General features: G+C 40.9%; 1 protein-coding gene across 1 annotated transcript; it reads right to left on the reverse strand.

The window, feature by feature from the left end:
* Window positions 1-1,924: 1,924 nt before the first annotated feature.
* Window positions 1,925-23,128, reverse strand: colgalt1b (collagen beta(1-O)galactosyltransferase 1b). The gene is made up of 12 exons (XM_026170292.1): window positions 20,801-23,128; window positions 13,899-14,009; window positions 13,685-13,802; window positions 11,207-11,341; window positions 8,127-8,331; window positions 7,909-8,028; window positions 6,939-7,015; window positions 6,741-6,847; window positions 6,242-6,374; window positions 5,077-5,204; window positions 2,961-3,167; window positions 1,925-2,836 (listed from the first exon to the last, which is right to left on the reverse strand). The coding sequence occupies exons 1-12, from the start codon at window positions 21,016-21,018 to the stop codon at window positions 2,566-2,568; spliced, it is 1,830 nt and encodes a 609-aa protein (XP_026026077.1). The 5' UTR covers window positions 21,019-23,128; the 3' UTR covers window positions 1,925-2,565.
* Window positions 23,129-24,234: the final 1,106 nt, after the last annotated feature.

Below are 24,234 nucleotides of genomic sequence, written 5' to 3' on the forward strand. Positions count from 1 at the left end.
GGCAGGCAAACACCAGTGGGCACTAATTAAATAACATTCATGTCTGTGCTTAAATAAAACTGTAGTGTGCCAATAAAGGAGGCAAAGCAGATACTTTGATATTTTAGCCACTGCAGCTTTAACCACAGCCGGCAGCGTGTCAGTGCTTCCATGTACATTTAACTGAGCTTTGAGGTGCTGATGCTCTAGCGTTTCCCTGTTTCAGCCTAACTTAAATCCAGTGGAGAAAAAATGTCAACCAACCAATCCTTTCATATCAAAGGCGTTAGTCATCCTTTGGTAAAAACAAAGCAAAAAAGACACACTTTGAAAACACAGAGAACAGACAAGACTTTAGAGGTATTACAAAAAAATCTATATTCATTTGTTTTAACAAACAAAAATACAACCAAAGCTGCAAGTCTGGGTTAAAACTGCAATATGAGCTGCGAACTAAGGAAATACAAAAATCAATCCTGCTGTTATTCAAGTGTGAACAAATCCTTTGGTAACAGGTAAAACAGATACATTCATCAGTTACAAATAAGTAAGCCTAAAATTAATCTCCCAAAACATAACATGTAGTAAATAACAATGGCTGCTTGGGCCTAAATTAAAGATCAAGGTATTAAGAGTCAGAAAAGGCGAACAGAGGTGATTCCCAGCAACAGACTGAATATGAAAGATGAACGTAGCCTCATGGTTTGAAAAGGGAAACCAGTGAGAATGATCTTAAACTGACATTTTTTCCACCCAATGGCCAGCAGAGAGCTACTCGTTCTTCTACTTCTCACTGGTTTCAATCAGTTTGATTTCTTATGATTTTCATTATGTAATTATTGTTAATTTTAGAGTAATTCAGACAATAAAGGATGAAAACCGTAAAAAATCCAAGCATTCAAAATGCTCTTCTGATGTCACAGTGGCCCACACCATCTTCCCTGTACAGTCTATGTTCCCAACCTGGATGTGATCACAATAGAAATATGAAGTTTCACGACATGAATTTACAGGAAATTTATATATATCGATATCATCGATATTTATCAATATGTTAATATGGTTTTTCTTATTTTTTAGATTTGCTGGTTTATTTTAGTCCTTCTAAACTGTTAAAGCTGTTAAACTGAAACTAATGAATGACCAAAAGTGTCTTGGTGGAACGGATCCATCCAGTGAAGAGGGATAAGTGGTAGGGCTGCACGATTTTGCATAAAATGAGAATCACGATTTTTTTGCTTAGAATTGAGATCACGATTCTCTCACGATTCTCTTTTCCAATATAAATATTTATTGCACTTATTAACTGCACATCAACTTCGTAACAGTTGAGACTGAACATAAAGCCAATAAATAAACATAAAAACAACAAATGTCTCACGTTTTGTGGTTGCCGCAAAATGTTGTACTGCTTGAAATTCCGTCTCCGTCGTTGCTCGACACTGCGTGTATAGAGCAGGTAGTGCAACAATAGAAAAATAGTTGCGGGACAGCACTGTGTAGCGTTTGTCTAGGGTGTTGATCATTTTCCTAAATCCCTCGTTTTGCACAGTATTGATGGGAGCCATATCTTTGGTCAGGTGATAAGTAATAGCCTCCGTAATTTCTTTGTTCCTGCGGGAGTTCGACGTGTATAGGGAAGCGCTGTATAAGGTTCCCGTTATTGATCTTTGGGTGGTTGACCGGGACGGATTTTCTCCTGTCACTTTTTCGTCATCCCTGACGTGCTCTCCGTTGTTTTTTCCCTGCTAATTTTAGCATCACACGGCACAGCTTCTGTATCACGTGCTATAAGGCTCCGCCCTTGTCATTTGTTGAGCAGGAAGAGTGAGCGCTTGTTTTCATGCAGATTACGTCCCGGATCAAAATGCGGTACAATTGTCGTCGTGTTTTGTTTTGTTTTTTTGTTTTTTAATCGTTGTCATTTGGAAATGAGATTGCACATAAGTATGAATCGAGATCGCGATTTTCTAACGATTAATCGTGCAGCCCTAATAAGTGGCCAAACATGCTGGGAACCATGTTGGGAAATGTTTTGGTGATTGTTTTCTCCAGAGAGAGAATTTTAGACAGTAGAAGAAGAAACGTAATATAACCTTGTTATTCTTTAGGAGGTCACATTTTAACTCAGAACATACTGCAGCTTTAACGTGTGATTTAGGGAAAGTATTGGTGAAATTGCTCTGGACAGTTGAAACATTACTGGAGTGTCTTTTGGAGACATGCAAAACTGCATGTGAAATTTTCATGTTAAAAACTATTAAGAGACCAGCGGTGGACAAGGGACGTCTATGGGATGTAATAAATAAAACAAAAGCTGACAGCTGACTGTTCAAGAGTTAACTCTACATCTAACCTCCTCTCTCAAGAGAAAGATTCAATAGTGAAGAGAGAAAAATAATTTGTTCCTCATCAGCCCATTGTCCATCTGTTCCACTATGACTCCTTTATTCCACCACTTTGTTAGATTCCCTCCATATTTTCTATTTCCTCCCACTATCACAGCTTTGCTCTATTTCCCTCAGTCTTATCTCTGAATGCCAGAGTTCTTTCTCTCTAACTCCTCCTCAAATCTTCCCTCCTTCATCACAGCTCGTCCCGTGCGCTCCAGTTCTCCAGTTCAGATTGCAATACGTCAGAGTTTTGGGCTTCGAAACTCAGCTCTTCTTGCTCCTGAGTTTTCCTGGACTTGGCTCGGTCCCAGTCGGTCCTGACTGACTCGTTGTCCCAGACTACTGATGTTTCCGTGTCACTGATGTAGCCCGGGTCTCCTGTGTAATGGGTCGGATACACCAGAAGCGGCTCAGCAGAAAATGCACGCAGGTCCCGACGCTCAAAGTGGTCCATGTACTCTGATCTGATGAGCGAGACAAGCGGGGATGTGATTAGATTTACAAGAGCGCCACAGAAGAGGAATCACAAAGAGGAGGCAGATAACAGGAACAAAGAGAACACGTGGAGAGCAGATGGGTTATACTTACACTGGATGTTTGTTGTACATGACAGGAAGGAACTCGTCAACAGGCAGCATCTTCCTTAGAGGATCTGCACCGAGGAGCTTCTTGGCTCCTTGTAACGACAACATGTAGCCAAGAGTCCAGTAGGAATAGTCGGCCTCCACCAGATTGTGGATGTTTGGTAACGACTTCTCTGGATGGTCCACCTGCATTCGTTTCCGCCCAATATAACTGCAAGAGTTGTTCACATATAAGAGGCACAGATCACAGATTTGAAATGACAGCTAATAACAGTAAATCTACTCTACTGTCTTAACAACTATGCTGAATCCAGATGGAAGAGATGGTAGGCATCAGATTTGAATATGACCCTTTTAGTTTTATCCTCTTGAATTAACTAAGTGAACTTATATTTTAATTAGCAACTAAGAATCAGCACACAGATGAATATTGTTTCAATTTGTTTTAAAACCCACTGTGAGCAGGCACACTTCCCTCTGTGATGCTTCAGAACATTAATGTAAAATTCTGCAGTGATGGTCTAACTGTGGAGGAAAAGTACACAACGCAAAACCTTGAGAACTACTCCTGCCCTGATGCGCCTTCTTGGGGCTTGGACACTTGCTGGGAAACTCTCATCAACAGTGAAGATTAGGGTTGGGCAATATGTAAAAATTTTCCAACTGACAATTGTCAGTCCAATAATCGGCGATGGGCGATACATGTGCGCATGTGCAGACTTTTTGATGGGCGGAGAAATGTAGTCATGCACGTGTTTACCACACAGAAGAAGTCCAAACATGGACGAACTAATTTGCCCAAAAAATAAGGGATGACAGCGTTAACCCGGTCATCACGATCAAAATTTTTAATGTGCTCAACCCATCTAGAGCGCAGAATGAACAGACTTTGGACAAACTGCCCGAAATGCGTTGACAGAGACATTTCAGGGATTTTGACTCCAGATGGGTTCATTCTTAATCGCGATAGTTGTGATGACGGTGCGTTAATGCTGACAACACTAAAATAAAATATAAAGTTGCCCATTTGGGATGAAAGAGGTAAACCTAAGGATCTAACCAAAGCGGTGTGCCGCTTGTGCAGACGTATAGTGCGAGCAAAGTACTCAAACACGACTAACTTGCATGAGCATGTACGTGTCCACCATCCTAGGCTATCACCAGCTTCTGCAGCTCCATCAACAAGCATTTGGGCGTATTCTGAGGAGGGTGCATTTGCTCGCAGATGAAAGAGGATGCTGTTAAAACAGCGCTATTATTATTTTTTTCTGTTGACTGCTTCTATTAGCTCCATCATTATTAGCAAACTTACTTATGGGCAAATAAATAAATAAATCGCCCTCATAAAAACGATCACCGATGGGCTCAGCCTATCGTCGATAGTCGATATATTCGTCCAGTCGCCCAAACCTAGTGAAGATGTGCACTGGTTAGCTGATACTGGATATCCACGGTAAAATTGCAAATGGACACAAGTAAGTAGGCAGAATGGGACCCACATCCCTTTCTCTTGCCAGACAGTAGCAAATGCATCAATTACAACGTTTGTGCAATTATAGCTTAAAAATAACTCCACATAGCAATATTGGAGTTCGATTGATAATTTCCATTTAATAATGTGATTGGAATAAATGTTTGTGTTTTAACAACATTTTTTCACACTCGCATAGCGGAAACTCTTAATGAGATATCAATGCGTCTCTGCTGCCACTATGACAAAGAACCCAGCAGCAAGAAAATTCAATCAATTCCTCCTCAGCTGTTGAATTCATAAGAAAAAAAATACGAATATAAAAATATACAATCGGGCTTTTAGAAATACTAAATATAGTTGCAGCTCAGCTCAAGCAGACTTTGCTGCAATATTTGAAGGTCATGTCTAGATGAGTCTCCCGAACAGCTCTTATTTCGGATAGTTTCAATGAAAATGCTGTAGGATGGTGCTCAGGAGTGGGATGCTGCACTGGATTATTCCCACAAGTGTTCTCAGCATCTGACTGGTGGCGTCTGAGATATCGTGTGACAGATGGTTGGATTTCACTGTAAGAGGATGATGGAGATGATAATCCTCTCTGTTTACTACACTGTGTATTTCCTCAGTTCACTGAAGCATCACTCACATGAGATCCCAGTCCAGCTTGTGTGATGTCACTTCCTGCAGCAGTGCCTGAAGGCGACGTTTGAAGAATACTTCAAAGCGGAGGTCGTCCTCGATGACCAGAGAAGTCTGGAGACCTCGGTCTACTATCTGAACGAAGACATATGGATATGGAGCATTACAGTGCTGCCAATATATTGGTGAGCCTGTGCATAAAATCCATCATGTACTTAGGTGGATTTAGTGTAACGTTTGTTAAATCCTTTTTGACCTTTATGGGTCCTTCGTACAAAATGATTACAAATGGCTAATTTTCTATAATTACACATAAAAGCCTGTGTGTTTGTTCATTCTCCCAAAATAACAGGAGAGGCTGAATACAGCTGGTTTAATTACTATACTGACTGAGCTTTTTCCTGACAAACAGTGCAGCTAAACTATGAAGTCTTTTATAAAGATTCTTTATGAAAACTACCAGTTGACCATGTAGACTGGGCACACACGACATTGGTTCCCAAATTGTAACCTAACTATTTTTGATGGCCTCCAGTGTAGCCAGGATATCCAGATAGTGGATATCTGCTTTTTGACTTCCCGGTTATTGTTTGCAAATACAGATACAATGAAAAAGGCTCATGAAAATGCAATAAGTCACTGGTTTTGCAACTGCATTTTGGTGAATACAGTCCCTTAATTGCTCTTCATGTGGACTGTTTAAATGCATGCAATCAAAGTCTATTCAAACATGATTGGTAAACAGAGGCTGGACAACAAGAGAACTGTAACTGGAGAAAGCTACCAGTCTCCTTTTCTTTGCTTATACATCCTACATAATCACATGCAGATAGCAGTTCATAGAGATTACATGCACTGCAACGCCCTTGAGTAGATGCATGCCGGGTTTTTGCCCCTAACCCTAACCCTCGCTTGTAATTCCTCTCTCTTTCCTTGCACTTTTTATATTTTCATCATGAAAATAATAATAATAAAATGTACAAATGTACAAATAAGATGTACAAATTTGTCCAAAAAAAGCAGCCCTCTCATTGAAACATATAGAAGACAAGTTTATTTGCCGCTCAAGCCACCTTTCCTCACGCAATCTCAATTATTGTGTTTTTAACAATAAACCTTATCTAAGATGTGCAGGTAGACATAATTGCCTTAGGCCAGCTCAAGAGTCTCACCTCCTTCCAGATGTTGTAATGAGACAAGAAACAACCCAGTTCACCCTTGGTTAGAGGTCGACCGTGATAAGGGTCTTTGTATCCTGGCAGCATCTTAAGCCCCATAGACTCTATATCAGACTTGTTCAGAGCTCTGAGAGAAAGAGATGGACATTGAGATTTAATATGGAATCGATACTCAAATGAAACAGTGAATAAACATGTACAACACAAATATATTCGTAAGCCATACAGGTATCAGGACTGACTGCAGAAACAAATCAATTACGAATAACTGAATAACAGCCTAACTTTTGGACAGCCCACGCGAAGGTTAGAGACATAAATAAGCAAAAAGTATGTGGCTCAGGGAATCTAGAAATAAGAGCAAGCGACCAGCTGCTTTTCACCTGGTTGTTTGTCTCAGCCCGGGCTCACTACATCAATTTACACTGCATGTTGCAGAGGCACAAATCAGGAAGACACAATCGGTGGGGGAGGAAGAAAATGAGAAACGTACTTGCCATCCACAGCAGCAACAACCTTACAGCTGATCTCCTGCTCGTACAGAGTTCTCAGCATTCGCTCACGACGGTCAGCTCTCCGCACCAGATTTATCATAAACACCTGGGTGCACGCAGATGCAAAACACACACGTCTAGATTACTGTGCACGTATTTATGTGTGTGAGAGAGTGAATGAGTGTGTGCATGTATACCTCATCAAAGCCTATCTTGTTAGGCTGCTTGGGAGGAAGAGACAGGAAGCTGGAGGGCTCCAATGGTGGATTTTTTACTGTCAAAGAAAAAAGGAGGGGAGGGAAAAAAGAGAATGAGTAATGTGTTAGAACAGGAGTTCCCATAATGTGGTTTAGGGAACAGCAGGGGTCCACAAGATAGTTGTGAGGGATTCCCCTATGAACGCTGGAAAAAACCTACAGTTTATGTTTTCCTTTGATTTCCTTTGATGTAGTATTTTGCAAGATACTGGTAAGTATTAAAACCGTGTTATAATCAGGTTATTATTATCTTGTATTAGTATTTGTTGTGTGGTTTGTCTTTCTTTTTCTAAAAAGTGATACTTACATATTTTATTCATTCTCAACTCTATATTTTTACTCTGAGATCACACTGGAGTAGCTTTTCATGAGTTAAGAATAATTCATATCTAGCGTATACTGTGCTTTCATTCTCTTTCTGAAACATGCCTCTTAGCTCTTCTCCCTTACAGCCATCCTTCCCTTTAAACTTTCCTGTTTGGCTACCCCTCACAAACAGATGGTACTGTACTCTGAGCTGCGTGTCTGAGATGACCATATCATCATGCCTACCATGCTCATTTGTCATGAGTTATACAGCATATGGCACTGCTTTGGTAGAAGGTCACACCGCTCTAACTCAGTGCATTTATTTTGTTACTGAGGGAACAGCAAAAGACGACAGTTGGCTGGCGTGAGGATTTGGTTTTGATGGAAAAAATTTTAAATGCAACTCAATGCTACAGACCAGACGAGGCAAGTGAAAGATGTCTTGAGTACCAACAGCTCAATCTGTTTGAATATAACTAGCTTAAAGACTTCTGAGACATAAACAACTTTATTTGCCTTAATCACAAGAAAACTTGCACCCAACGAGTAAACACAAACAAATCACTTCTGCATTTCTGAGTGCTTTGATCTTTTGACTCACCCATGACTTCAAGGTGAGTATGCAAAAAGCTCTCTGCCTCATCCTGCAAGGTAGCATGAGAACGCATTGGCACCGGGAAATGCCCATAAGTCTCCTTGTTGCATATATACATCTGCACATCTGTAGGCAAGAGATGAAAAACAAGCTTACACTTTCTTTTTTGAGAACTTTAATGGACCTACCACATAAAAACTCCAGCTCTATTGCCTTTAACTCACCTGCCATGCGCGCTGAATAGGCAAAGACAATGACATCATCCAGGGCCCAACTGTATTCTGGGTGTGGTGGATAAAAGGCCAGCTGACGGGAGGCCTCTTTTCTAAGGTCCATCAAGTAGGTAGAGTGGACCATTGGTACAGGAAAACAGCCACGACGCTCCTGCCTGCGGATGGGCATATAAGCTGGTGTGCGCCTGTAGTAACCCTGCAGGAAGTGCAGAAACACTGTGTGCTATAGTTACAAACAGCTCTCAGCTGTGTCCAATTTATAAGGTGAGCAAGAACCTGAACTGAAGGACTGGGATTTGAAGTTTCTGAATGCCTGTAGCACTTCGTAGGAGGTTGAAATATCGACATATTTTTTTAATTTATGACAAAATACATTTTCTAAGAGCAAATCTTGAAATTCTGGGTTGCGCTGACATGGAAAAGACATTGACTGATTGCCTTCTGGCAACAGGCCTATTAACTGTACTGAAGGAAATGTTCTTTAGAGGAATCAGACTGTTGGCTGAAGATGGTTTATTTTGTCTAGAGGACAGTCAGCGTCCTCATGTCTATTCTGATCTGAAAAGAAACAAAGATGAGTTCTGAAAGGCGTCCTGCCAAGACAGGAATAGATCACTGACAGCTTGTGTGATGAATCAGATATGCTGTCAAAATCATGGCAGCAGTGTCTGCATACTCAGGGAAACATGTTTCAATTCAATTCAGAACAATTTACTTTGGGTAATAAATAAATAAATAAATAAATAGAGGTATATATTTACTCATTTGAATAAACAGAGACAGCAGTGGCGTCTGGTGAAGCAAGTGGTAGCAAGTGGCGAAAGAACAAATTTAAAAAATGACTGTTTATGCTGTCTGTGTACCAGCATGTTATGTTAAATATTATATATGGTAATATTACTTCACCAGACAAAGCAAAACTTTTAATTTCCAAAGGAATTCCACGGCATATACAGTCGACAGCCACTTTGTTAGGTACACCTTGCTAGGGCAGGATTGGGCCCCCTTTTGCCTCCACAGCCACCTTAATTGTCCATGGCATAAATTCAACACAGAGCGGGAAACATTCCTCTAAGACTCAGATCTATGTTGACACAATAGCATCACACATTGGTACAAATCTCTTGTTCCCAAAGATGATTGAGATCTGATGACTGTGGAGCTCATTTGGAGCTCATGGACCACTGTGGATATAAAGCAGGGGTCTCAAACTCCAATCCTCGAGGGCCGGTGTCCTCAAACTGTCCCTGTTGCAACACGCTTGAATAAAATTAGAAGGTCATTAGCAAGAGTATAGAACTTGATTGCATGCTGAAGTGGCAACCCTTAACCCTTAAATTTCAGTAAATGTAAGTGTTTGAAAAAATGTACTTCTAAAAGTAATTTTATTGCACGATGTTCATTCACTCATGGCTGAAATACCACCTCAGCATGCAATCAAGTTCTATAGTCTTACTAATGACCTATAAATTGTATTCAGGTGTGTTGCAACAGGGACACATGGAAAAGTTTCAGGAAACCGGCCCTCGAGGACTGGAGTTTGAGACCCCTGGTAAAAAGGGATGAACATGGAAATGGGTCCAAAGTGTTACCACCCGGAAGAGTCGACACAAGGCAAGATGGATCCACGCTTTAACGTTGTATTTTTCCAATTCTGACCCCACAATCCAAGCGTTGCAGCAGGAATCAAGACTCATCAGACCAACACTTTTCCAGTCACCTACTGTCCACTTTTGGTGACGCAGCGCAAATTGTAGCCTCGGTTTCCTGTTCTTATCTGACAGCAGCATCACTTTCAACAGCTTCAAAGTTCAACATGATGTATGTTCAAATATGTTCTTCTGCAAACTTTGGTTTCTTTGTAACGGGTTGTTATTTGAGTCCGTTCCTATCAGCTTAAAGCAGTCTGACCATCCTCCTCTGAGCTTTGACATCAACAAGCATTTTTATCCAGCGAGCTGCTGCAGGTGTACCTAACAAAGAGTATATAGCACCTACACATCAAACACACTCCATTCACTACGCTGGTAATAATAAAGACTCTACCACACCTTCAAATTGGTTAATTTACAGTGTTTCTAAAGTTAGGTATTGTACAAATATAATTTCCTGAAGCACAAGAAAAAAAACACTCTGTAAATGTTCTCCTAGATTATTTTTCAGTGTTTGGAGGACGGCAGGAAATGTGTTTTTCTTTTCCACAGCAGAAATATTAAAATTTTACAGACTATCAGTAGCCAACAAACTAAATAGTGGATTTCATTATTCATCCAGGATATAAAAAGAGGTTTTTAAGACACGTTATAAAGAGACTAACCTTGATAACAAGGAATATTCCGATTGAAGGACGCTAAATCTAATAGCTTTTTAAGGCCACTTTGATTAAATTTAAGCTCTTGCATTTACAAAAAGGCTTAAAAAACACATTCTGCAAGTACAGCATTCATTTTTTAAAAAGCAAAGAATTTGTTGGACAAAAACTAAGCGGAAAATTAGAAGAAAAGTATAAAACACTATTTCCTTTCAAGCAACTGACCCCCTGGCTTAGGTTCTCCATCCTCCCAAGCATAAGAAAATGACACATAAATCTTATCCATCATCTGAAGACATTTGAAAAATGGATTTAGAGACGTAGCAGCAATTTCTCAAAAAGTTAAGATCTTAATTTTGCATCAATTTAAGGCTTTAAAGATCTGAAGACAACCGATGATGAATAATCTTTGCAGTCTCTTTTCTTTGTGTCGCTGTGATTAAAACCTGAAGCTAGCAGAAACTTAATTAAGTGTTATAAATTTAACGATGCACAGAAAAAGGAAAAAAAAAACATCCAAGAGATGCACCATCTTGCGGTTTATCATTTCGAGTCGGTGGATAATAGCATTTTCTAAATACTCTTATTGTGCTATTGTGCTTATTGCATTTTAGACTGTTCTTTGCCATCTGGTTGTCACAAATTAATACGTTATTCACACATCCAAACTGCTAACAGAATGCATAGGATGTGAGATACCACATAGCCAAAATTTAAATGGGGTGTAAATGGATAGCAGCTCAAAAGAAATCTGCAGTACCTGTGAGGTCATGCCGCACCAGAAGCTGGAGTATGCAGCTCTGGACTCCAACATGGGAGCTACAATGGTCTTGTTTTCCCTCATCAGCTTCCACAACACATCCTGATTGGTGAGCAGATTGTCACAGTCGGCCACCTGCGGACAGACGAGAAGGGCACAGTATTGACTATCGCACACAAAGGTACACATGTAAGCACCCAAAATGTCAGCCATTGCTTCACAATAATTGACTGAGCCACGGCAACATGGCTTGATCATTAGACACTGCAAGCATAGGCCGCTCCTTCTTAGACCTTTTCACCTCGAAGCACGTAATTTTTATAAAACCCTTACAAACAGACTGCACTAGTATTTGCTGTAGGCTCATTTTTACTGAGTTTCTGTTCTGAATTGATTTTCAGGGAACATTTTTTGTTGTTTTCTGTTTTTTGTTCAGTGCCAAAGTCTTTGCCTCATTACATCTCAACAACGACAACAGATGCGCTCCAACAAGTGCTCCCAGACAACTATGTGTGTGTGTATGTCTTCAGCATAAAATGTATCCTCTGATATTGGCTTTTTGCACACGCACCTTCAGTACACTTACATTAGGCATTGATTTTCCAAGTCTCTAAAATTCTACTGAAGGGACAAAGTGTAATTCCTCTGAAGGATATTCCCTCGTTTGGTCATCGGATGATGGTAGCAAAGAGTGCTGTTGAACATATGGGTCTAAAATCTTCTAATTACTGTGTGCATATGGTTCACATCATTTTCATACTCATCAAGCTATTCAACGGCTCCTTGTGCTTTGTGAATGGGGGTATTTTTGCTATGAGAGAGACCAAGTGTTTATTAACAAGATAAAGGTGATTACTGTGCAACTTTGTACCGATTACCATTTTCACTTTCCTCTATTGTGACAGCTGGACCCAATCCATGCAAGCAGGAATATACACCACAGCTTAACAGAACCACCAGACCCCCACAGAGCATTCAGCGTTTTCCTATAATTTGCCAACCATATGTGCCTTGGCCTTGGCCAGTGTTTGTCCCAATAAGTCACAGGAACTTGTGCTAGAAATGTAGCATAAATGTAGTTAGTTTAAAAAGAAAGTTTTCTCAGGACTCTATGCAGTACATCCCATGATTCATTCAACAGCTTGCAGAACCATCTTTAGCAGCCTTGGAGTAATTGTTTTTCTGTTTAAAGAAATTCTGGCCCACTCTTCTTTACAACGTTGCTTCAGGTTCGAGGACATTTGTTTATTCACGCCTTGCTTAAGGTCGTGCCACAGCATTTCAATTAGGTTGAGGTCTGGGCTTTTTCAACCACTTTTCGTTTTGTAATAGATTTGCTGCTGCGCTTTGCATTACTGTCATGTAACAAGATGCAATTTGGGTCAAGCTTTAGCTGTCAGACAGCCTCTAGCATAGTGATCGTGGCTCAAGAGTTGGGAGTTCGCCTTGTAATCGGAAGGTTGCCGGTTCGAGCCCCGGCTTGGACAGTCTCGTCGTTGTGTCCTTGGGCAAGACACTTCACCCGTTGCCTACTGGTAGTCCTTAGGGACTAGTAAAGCGCTATACAAATACAGGCCATTTACCCTTTTTACCATAGCATTCAACTCAGTGCAAAAAAAGCCGTAATAATCATCCCACCACCACCGTGCTTGGCAGTTGGTATGAGGTGTTTGTGCTAATGCTGTGTTTGGTTTTAGACAACCTATGCATTATGGTCAAACATCTCCACTTATTGTTCCAAAACTCTTGCGGTTTATGCAACTTTGCACAGAGTCCTATGAAAACTCTCTTTTTCACATGACTGTATGTAAAACTACATGGTAGGAATTAGTGGAAAATCTTTTAAATTGTTATTTCTTACTTACATCGCAAATATTAATAAAAATCAATGCATATCTACCTGTTTGCCTAATATATGAAGGAATGATGTAAAACAGTCCTATCTCAAAGTACTGGCTAACTGGCCACAAGTTTACTTGTACACAGGTATTAGCACGCAAGAGTTCTAAATAATAATGGTTTAAAACAATAAAATTGTATAATACACTGAAAACCTAACTTCTTGTGTCCTTTTGCATTGTCGAATCGAAACAGCTCTAACAAAACAGCAAAAAAACAAAACAAAACAAGCTCATTTCTGGCAGTGTGCCATTCAGCCTTTAGTTACCAGCTACACGGAGCTGTAGTTGTTTACAAGTGCAAAAGCACCGTTCTTCCCTGAACTAGGGTTTTAAAACTATAAAGAATTTAACACTTGACACAACAGCATTAGTAAAAATGTCAGCCTGAAATTTGCATATTTTGAATTTTTTACCTCAGTTCTCTGAAGAGATATAAGCATTTGTAGATAATGTGGATGAGTGGCTGTTAAGAGAGTGGAGTGTCATGAATCAGCGTATTGTAATTTCCACAGATATCGCCTTATTCACCGAGCTGAGAGCACATAGTTGTAGAGCTGCAGAGTGGATGATAGCATACCAGAAGATAGTCTGCCCATATCTCACGGGCAGTGTCCAGCGCTGCCTGACGGAGCTTCATTACATGTTCATAACGGAGATTATTCCAGTGCTTGGGCCCCACCTCATCTTCAAAGGCACTGAGGCATGCAAAGACAGACGCATTAAGTAATGTGCACACCACGCACACACAAACACGCACAGAGACCCATTGTCACACATGGGCACGCACGTACCTGGGTTCATCTTCGGGTCTCCACTCCACATAGTGGTAATAACTCTGGACCTTGATGAGCCACTCTCTTAGGATGGCTGTAGTGTTATCTATGTTGTGGTCTGTCGCCACCCTGTGGGAGTGATGACAGGAGAGAGCGAACTCTGAGTAAAGAACAGTTCTGCTGGTACCAACAAGTATTAAGACTTAATTTGGCTTAAAGGGAGATGAACATGTATCATTATGTGTGAAATTTATTATTACAATATACAGTATATTAGAGACATGCTGGAATAGCATTGGTCCCAGTCCTAGCATTAATAAGACAAGGCTGTGAATCCTAGGAAAACTATTTTTGGTCGGTGTCGCTATAAAATTCTGTTTTATTGGGTCACTGACTACATTTCAAACAACCACAGTAATCCCTGTACATGATGTACTTTTATTTATTAATATTCGCCAGCATTTATTATTCTGCCACTCAAACAGCATTTTCTCAGCAGGAGCCCTGTTGTTTTCTCTTCTGTTCTTTCTCATTTACTGCAGTCAGCTAATGTCTCTGCATAAATAGTTACACAAAGCTTCTGCTTTTGGAAGAAGAATGATCCTGTTCAGTTTTATACACTGAAGTATGGAGGTGGTAGAGAGGATTATAGATTGATTATCGGTTGTTTTCCAATCAGGATTGTGAGTTGTTTCCAAAAATCAAGTGGGAAATGTTTTGTGCATTAAGTAATAAAGTTCAAATAGTTTGCAACACTTGCCGGTGCACAAACTCAACATTTTAATATTCCAAAATCATACAGAAATGAGCATCAGTAGATCAACATGTCTTGACTGGAATAAAGCCATTTAATAACTAGGTGAAAATTTCAAATATCAATCAACTGTAGAAAATATTTCAGCCTTAAAATTCAAGTCATTTTAGATTTAATTATCCACCATCTATTTATATGGCAACAATAATTTTTTATTGTAAGGTAAAGCCCCAACAAACCTTATAATGCTATTATGGTGTTAGCAAACTAAACCTTGTTAAACATTCAACAGAGTTGGATCGAGTTCAGCATTCATTCTAGAGATAAAGGACTAGGTGTTCTAGTCCTGGTGAGGAAAGATTTAGCATCATTAAATTAGCTGATACCTGTTTCTGTGTTTTGCACCTACAGTTTATTAATGCATCTTGCTAACTAGCTTTAGCTGATAAATTGGGATTCAACCTTTTTATTCACATATGACAGTTTCAAGATAACAATAACAACATGTAAGTGGCTGAAACACCAACACTGAGACTTCAAAATACAGAGTCAACAACCAGTGGGCTGATACAATGGCCACGTGTTTCGTACTGTCTGTGCTGTGTACTGGTTAATCACAAACTTTGTCTTGCGAAACAAAGCAACTAGAACTCTGAAGGAAACGAAACAAGCTGAAAAATGCTGAAACAGCCCACAGAGCTAAGATGTATGAGAATATTTGGGTGGTGAGCTCAAAGTCATTGCATAAGCCTCTGAAGGTTTTTTATCCATGGTCACAAACCTTCAGAGGCTGGAACCTAAAATTAATGTATAAGTAATGTATATAATAAATATTAGTAATACATGTTAATATAAAGCACACTGTGTCTGAGGAGGATGTGCGGAAGTGCTTCAGGAAGGTGAACGCACGCAAAGCTACTGGTCCGGACGGGATTCCCGGCCGCGTCCTCAGGTCATGCGCGGCTCAGCTGGCTGGAGTGTTCACACACATCTTCAACCTTTCCCTCTCTCTGTCTGTAGTCCCAGCCTGCTTCAAAATGGCCACCATCGTCCCTGTACCCAAATCCTCCACCATCTCCTCATTGAACGACTGGCGACCTGTAGCCCTGACCCCCATCGTAAGCAAATGCTTCGAGAAGCTGGTCAGGGACTTCATCTGCTCTGCACTACCCGACTCACTGGACCCTCTACAGTTTGCATACCGCCACAACAGGTCCACTGATGATGCCATAGCCCTGACACTACACACTGCCCTGTCACACCTGGAGAAGAAAGACACGTATGTGAGGATGCTGTTTGTAGATTACAGCTCAGCATTCAATACCATCGTTCCCTCGAAGCTGGACAGGAAACTGCAGGATCTAGGACTGAGCAGCTCCCTCTGCAGCTGGATCCTTAGCTTCCTGTCTGACAGACGCCAGGTGGTCAGACTGGGCAGCATCACCTCATCCCCCATCACACTGAACACTGGTGCTCCACAGGGGTGTGTACTGAGCCCTCTCCTGTACTCACTCTACACCTACGACTGCACAGCCACTAACAACTCCAACATCATTGTGAAGTTTGCGGACGACACTACAGTGGTGGGTCTTATCACCAACGGTGATGAGACGGCTTACAGGGAGGAGGTCAGCGCCCTGACCCACTGGTGTCAAGACAACCATCTCACCCTCAACGTCGCAAAGACAAAGGAGTTGATAGTGGACTTCCGGAGGTGCAGAGAAGTACACACCCCCATCACCATCAATGGCGCTGCTGTGGAGAGAGTGAGCAGCTTCCGGTTCCTTGGCGTACACCTGGCTGAGGATCTTACGTGGTCAGTACACACAAACAAAACAGTGAAGAAGGCCCAGCAGCGCCTCTTCTTTCTCAGGAGACTGAAAAGATTCGGCATGAGCCCCCGCATCCTCAGGACCTTCTATCACTGTGCCATTGAGAGCATCCTCACTGGATGCATCACCACCTGGTATGGCAACAGCACCGCCTACAACTGCAAAGCTCTCCAGCGAGTAGTGCGGTGCTCTGAACGGATAATTGGAGGTGAGCTTCCCTCCCTCCAAGACATCTACAGGAAGCGGTGCCTGAGGAAAGCGGGGAGGATCATCAAGGACTCCAGTCACCCCAGCCATAAACTGTTCAGACTGCTTCCATCAGGAAGGAGGTTCTGCAGCATCCGGTCCCGTACCAGCAGACTGAGAGACAGCTTTTTCCATCAGGCCATCAGACTGCTGAACACGTCATAGACACCTCAGCTTCACTACTGGAACTTCAACATTATGCACTCCACACTGTATATAAATGCCACTTGTTTTGCACATATTCAACTCTGTATATTTTATATATTTTATTATTATTATTATTATTATTTTATTTTTTTACTATTTAATTTGTAAAAATGTGTATACACACACACACACACACACACACACGTAGGAAAATATTTAGTATACACATCCAGAAATGCATACACTATTATATATTGTACATATATTTATTAGTTTCAGGTTGGCCATTCTTGTATTTTGCTCGTTTGTGTTGTTGTGTTTGCACATCTCTGTTGCTTGTGGGGCTCGCACACAAGAATTTCACTCGCATGTGCTGTGCCAGTGTGCCTGCACATGTGATGTGACAATAAAAAGTGATTTGATTTGATTTGATTTGAAAGCAAGGTCATTTTTCATGTGCTGCAGCCTGGCATTCTTTCAGCTGATGACACGGGGATACTTACACATTCTCATCCCTGACATGCATTCACCAATGCAGATTTCAGTTACAGTCGAAGTTAAAAGGTTGGATTGCATGTCTTTAGCATAATTAGAATGGTCCCTTACTGCTTATTCTGTCCTGTACCTGACTGCCTTTATGTGACTGCCTTGTGATTTCTGTAAGTAGGCTTTAGAAATATTTCTTCAGGCTTCTTAAAGGACACTCTGATCTTCTTTGAATGCCCCGAACGTGTTGCCTTTTATTCCATTCTCTATCAAAGTGATCCCACACCGCATTAATAACTTTGAGGTTTGGACTCTGGGGAGGCCAATCCATGACTCAAAGTTTTTTATTGTGTGTGTTTTTTTATCTAAGTAAGCTTTTACTGCACTGGCAGTGTTTTTAAGATCACTGTCAGACTGAAAATGAAACTGTCCGCTAGCACTGGGTGAAATGCTGCACTAAATCGTGTTTTACAAATGGATGTAGACAGTCACTGTTGGTTGGTTGGTTGGTAATTTATTTCAACATGTGAACAATATACAAGTACATTTAGAAAAGAAATAAGAGAGAGAAAAAAATACTATACAAATTACATACAAAAAACCATTCTGATTAATTTACATGTTGAAAGGGACTGTTGTACCTGTCTGTTGACTAAATTTTTCAAGTTTGGATTCATCAGTTAATAACACCTGTTGCCACTAATTTTCAGATGTGTCTCAGGTCCTGTGTTAGGTCTTTCCTGGATTTGTTCACATTTGTTAAGGTTATGTCTTTAAGACACTGTTTTGACCTTCTTGATAAAAAAAAAATGTTATTTTTCATACATTCAACTAAAGAAATGACGTGTTTTTTGTGACAGGCTACTAGTAACAAAATGTCTAAATTTAAATGAAATAGTTGCTAAATTGTCTGTTATGTTTAGACACGACGCTGGTTCAACACTTGAGTTGGGTGTCTGTTTTATTAATGGGTCAGTGTTAAGTGGCTCAATAAACAAAATGAAAATGACACAAAGACTAAGCTGAACATGAGTGAAATGTTCAAAGAAAAACTTGGCAATGAATATGTTGATATTTAAAGAGTGCAGTTTAATGGCAACCTAAGACATTTTAGGACATTGATAGTCTGAACCTGGAGGACAAATTCACAGTGCAAAAAAAACTAACCCTAAAGAAAACAAACATGCTCCTGGCTGTGCTGCTCGTCTAATGGACATTTTGGGGGATTGGAAACAGCAGGATCCTCTGCTGAACACTTTTGGGTCTTAGCAAGAGACAGAACTCTCATCACCAGCGATGATGCTGACTGATAAAATCTTTGACATCAAAGTTGACATTTTCTCTATATCCAAGTTCAAGCTCCACAGTGAATTAACAGCTACACTCCTACTAGTGCTCAAAATGAGACTCCCAGCGCTGCTGGAAGCAGTGCAGGGCTACAAAAGGATGTGACCTTGAAGAAGATAACAAGCAAATGTAAATCAGCTTTTGATTTTCATACGCTCAGTTGCTGAACTTCTTGAATGCTCTCATAATCCTTTTTATGGCCTTGCTGTCATTTGAGGTTCAAAGCGTCACATCACTAGTATCAGGTGTGGACGGGGAAAGAAAGGCAGACAATAGAGCCACAGAAGGGGAGGGTGGCATTCAGCTGCTCTCTGTGCTATCATAACAAATCTAAGTGTGTCAGGGAGGGGCAGAGACAAAGACAGAAACACAGACGGAGCGTGAAAGAAGGAAAGAATGTGTAACACGGCAGAAATGGATTTAACTCCAACCCTGTCATGTAATGAGCGTCAGTCAAAGTGCTGCTGATGTTAGCCTTCCCATCTGTCTGTGGCGTTTTTAACACAGCAGTGTCATCTCAGCACCTACATGTGACCAGCTAACCAATCTATCTTCTTCTCCCACGCTCTCTCTCTCTGCATGTGTCTACTTCTTTTCTCTCTGTTGGACACAAATTTCTGACAGCTGTGAAGTTCTGAATGGCCAGAGGTAGTGAATTAAAAAGGGTTTGTGAAAAATAAATATGTGCGATTGCAGCCATGCCTAACGGATATGAGAGAGCTAGGGAAAAAAAGGCAGGAGGAGGAAGATGATTTATGGCTTGATGATAACATCCCCACTGCATGTCCCTGCAGAGCACACACACTCACCAGTGTGTGTGTGTGTGTGGTTGTGTGTGTGTGTGTGTGTGTGTGTGTGTGTGTGTGGCCGTTTGCCAAGTATTTCATCTTAACCTGTCACGTTGATAACTGCAGACATCGACAGGTGGCAAGCCAGCAGCTCAGAATATATCTTTCACACTGCATTTCAAAACTTTTTATATCAGCTCTTCCACGGAGAGATGAGCTATGTTGTATATCAAAGAGAGCCCGCTGAAAACTGGCTGCCACATGGGCATGGTTAAAATCAGGCACAAATATCTGGCTCAGACACAAGGAAAGAAGCTCAACATCCAGGTTGGTTTGTTTGAAGAGGCACACGGACACTTGAATCCCTTGTTCTGGGTCTGATGGAAAAAGTTTCAATTCAGCATTTAAATGAAGCACGGCATCCTCTGATCAAACAGCCATTTCACAGGAGTGACTGATGTTTAGTTTTAATTCCCCTTCCTGCTGTCACATTAAACGCAACTCTGCTAGAGGCGTTTAGCCCCTCATTTTCCTTCATTAGACCACTGGATTGCCAACTAGGATATAATCTAACCTGTCAGGTGTGAATGCTGATGAAAAATTTAAAAGAATCTCTCAATTTTCAAGAACAGATATACTAGCAGGGGATCACAGGAAGTTAGCAGAGCTGGAGACAGGAAAAATCTAGAAGGAGGGGGGCTGGGTAGCAACAGAAAAAAAACAGCCTTAAGGTAAAAGAAGATAAGTCCTGCGGAGGCGTTTTAATACACGGGCTCACATTCACAGTCTATTGTGTCTGGTCGCATTGTAAAAGATGTATTCAAAATTGTTTTAAATACTAGTTTTGTTTCCAGACGACTTTGGGAGACGACGATGAGGAAGGGGAAGAGGGAGGGGAAAGAAAGGGGAGGGATAGGGGAGAAAGAGCGGGACTATGTAAGAGAAGCTCCGTGACTGAATGGAACTTTTCCTGGGCTTGACTCTGCAGGCGGAGTTCGCCCTCCCTGCTCTGCCAGCTCAGGTCCACACAGTAGGGGAAGCCACGCTGCTCCCAGTTGCACTCATTTCATCACTGGTGTCATTTACAAAGATAAAGCCCACGCTGCATATGTGTTCCCACAGCTTTAGAACACAGCGCCCCCATCTGATCGAATCTCACAAGCGCACGCGCAAACGCACGCAGAGTTTTCCTCTATAATTTAAACCCGGGCTCGACGTGTCTCTCGTGCGCCACTGAGATCTTACAGTGAATCCCATTTTGTTGTACTTTAGTCAGCTAGTTCCTTTAATATGTTGACACGACACACTGATGACACTCACCACAGCGCAATGCGGTCCTTCGGGTAGTTCAGGCGCTCGATGGTTCCGAGGAACAGCGGCAGAGAGTGCGCCGAGTTGCGACAGACCAGCGCGATAACGACCCGGGGAGCGAGGATCGGAGACTCGGGGCTCCAGCGCTCCTCGGGGAAATAGCCCCAGCTCCGGCCCGGCAGGAGAACGAACAGCAAGGTAAGCAGTAGCGAGGTGACCCGGTGCATGGCAGGGGCGAGTAACTCCTAGAAGCCAGGGCGGACAGAGAAGGAGACTGGGGGATGTAGTAGCCGAGGGTCCCGCTGTTGTATTATGCCGACAGTGTGTACATGGCAGACGAGCTGGCTGAATTAAAGGGCAGGTCTTGACTGCTTTAAGGGGAACTCTCTGCTGTCCAAAGGCCGTTGCTTCGCAGCCGCTATGCACCACCGTTACAGAGAAAATTAACCGTGAGCTACTGACAGGTTAAGCTAGAATGAATCCTACCTATATATATATATATATATATATATAAAACAACCTTATCTTTCCTATAAGGCCGACTGGACTCACACTTTGCCATATGCTGCCCTCCCCTTTAAGAATAGATCCAGCTGTAGCAGATGGAAAGCCATTTGGGCGTGTCGGATGTGTTGAGCACACTGCAGGCCTGTCATACCTCTGCAAAATATCGTCCAGAAACTCTAAACTAAGGGGATTTACGCTCTACTTTGGAGCTACTGTTTGAGTAAAACCTTTCATCTCATGCCGTGTCCCATAATCATGCACTTGTTATACCCAAGTGACAATATAATCATGATAATGACAATAATGGTGATTTTTGTATACAGAAATATTAATTACAGAGCAAATAATTAAAATCATGGTGTACAGCAAACCTAAGCACTACCAGGCATTTTAGTGATTAACGCTAAACTTGAATGATTAAAATGAAAGATATTAGTGAGAAATGATTCCCGGATCTCAACGTGAGAAGAAATCCGCAGGTATAAGATTGTGTAATTGGCCAGTGTTGAGTCCTTTTGCTGGAAAGTGGTGGCGCTGAAGGTACTGCAGTACCCCCTAGTGGATAGAGATGACCTACATGTCTACAATTACAAATGAAAACATAAAGTACAACTCAGACTCCATAAGCTACTTTTATTTTTCCTTATATTTTTTTTCTTGGCTGCTTGCTTTAGTGGTTGCCATAGTGGATCATCTGGCTCCATCTCCTCCTATTCTTAGCCTCCTCTGTCACACCAATCCTCTGCATGTCCTCCCTCACTACATCCATTTATCTGTGCTCTTCCACTTTTCCTCCTGCATGGCATTTCTACAAGAAGTATCAGTATAACTACCTTTGTCTTTGCCATCATATCAGCTAGTACTCTCTGTTTACCAGCTATAGCTTACACCTACTCTCAGCTCTTCACTTCTAACTTCCCTTCTCTCTTGTCGCCTCCCCCTCTCCTCTTCCTTTGTCTTCGGCCAACAGTACCGTAGTTTCCACAGGCTCCTTGTTGGCCAACAGCACCAGAGGCAATCATTGTTAATCTCCGACCAGTGCGGAATGGGACCCTCCTTTCTGGTGCTCTTTAATATACAGTGCACTGGCTTGTCCCCATATACATGCATACATACATAATAAGATTTTAATCACTGTGAATCCAAAGTAGAAGTGCGCTTTTGAAAGCATTCAGTATGGCCACTTTTTAATGGTTTGATACAGCAATCCATTTCTGTTATTAAGCATATTATTAACTACCTGTTAATAATAATCACTGATAAATGCATTTATAAACACACAGCACTCGCAAAAGTCTTGAAGCATTCCTCATTTATTTATAATTTGCTTTAAAAAAGACGGACTTTATTGTTTAAGTGGTCTTGAGCTATAGTCTTCCGTGATTTCTGAAGGTCTTTTAAAGGTTGTTTTTTTTGGACATGGGTTGTGCTTTAACTAATTTTTAGACCAGAAGACACAGCAGACAAGGGTGTCACTGTTGTATTATACTGACATGAGATTGGATTGGCGCTGGCTGAATTAAAAGGCAGGTCTGAACTGGTTTCAGGGGAACTCATTGTTGTCAAAAGGCCATTGCATGCCAGCTTGTATGCACCACAGCTACAGTAACATTGAACTGTGAGTGAGGTACTGAGAGGTTAGGTTATGATAAGACAAATCCTCCTTATGTATTCAAACAACCTTGTCTTTTTAATAAAGCCATCTATACTTTCCCTTTGACATATGCTGTCCTCCCTTTTAAGAATACATCACACAGTCTGCTCCTTGTACCTGAGCATTACAAAGTTTTGTTTTTGTTTTGTTTGTTAAGCAACTCACTTATGACCCATTCAAACATAAAAAGGCATCTAACTAAATGGATGTGTTGTGTCTACACATACAGACAGCTTAGGAAAGGAGCAATTTTAAATTGTGTCTTTAGGCACTTTGTTAATAGCAGCCTATCACGGACAGTGACTGTCTGCAGCCATCTGTAAAACACACCCAGGGTCTGAAATGGTTTGGTGCTGTATTTCATCCAGTGATGTTGGGGATCTTGTGAAAAGAACTCTGGAACTATGAATAGATACATTTTAATCTACCATATTATATCAGCTGTTTGGCAACAGATTCATGTTTCAGCCTGAAAATAATTCCAAATGCATTCACAATGCATAAAAAGCATAAATTAATATAAAACCACACAGTGAAACCATTATTTATGGATTGGTCTCCCCAGAGCCCGGACCTCAACGTTACAGAAGCAGTGTGGGATCATCTTGAGAGCATGGAACCAAAGGAAGCCAAAATTCAAGAAGAACTTTGAAATACCATTCAAGAAGCCTGTAGAACAATTCCTGAAGACTACTTTAAAAAATTACAAGTTTGCCTAAGAGAGTTCAGACTGTGCTGAAGAATAATGGCGGTCATAACAAATACTGACTTTCAAGCTCTTTAAAATTGTACAAATAATAATTGTATAAAAAAATATATATATATATATATATATATATATATATATATATATATATATATATATATATATATATATATATATACACACACACAATGAAACTGCCTTTCATAAGTTATAACCGTTGTTGTTTACTTTGCCTATATATGTTGTCTTATGATCAGTATCCATATTAAATAACAGCTTATTTGGTAACTGTTTTATCAGCATTTGTGGAAATCTGCCTTTTATATGGTGTCCAGCTGCAATATGTCTGTGCAACCTTTAATATGTTTTCTTACATGGTTTTCCCTTCACAGACAAATATGAGCTTTAAATTTATATGAACTGTATTTTTCAACGTATTTATTCTGATATTTTTCATATGGTGCTGAGGGTGTCATCCTAAAGTCACACATATTGTATCATCCTCACAACACCCCCACATGAAACGTGTTCTCACAGCTACGGTTTTGCTTTATTATAGCATCTTAAACTATTAAC

This window comes from Astatotilapia calliptera, chromosome 6 (assembly GCF_900246225.1).
Source record: "Astatotilapia calliptera chromosome 6, fAstCal1.2, whole genome shotgun sequence".
Taxonomy (NCBI): domain Eukaryota; kingdom Metazoa; phylum Chordata; class Actinopteri; order Cichliformes; family Cichlidae; genus Astatotilapia; species Astatotilapia calliptera.

Coding starts and splice junctions, on each gene's coding strand:
- colgalt1b (XM_026170292.1), bottom strand. CDS start 21,018: ATGCACCGGGTCACCTCGCTACTGCTTACCTTGCTGTTCGTTCTCCTG. Junction 11,342..13,684: donor TATGGGCAGACTATCTTCTG/GTATGCTATCAT, acceptor GTCTGTCCGCAG/GTGGCCGACTGTGACAATCT. Junction 3,168..5,076: donor AAGCTGGACTGGGATCTCAT/GTGAGTGATGCT, acceptor CAACTCTTGCAG/TTATATTGGGCGGAAACGAA.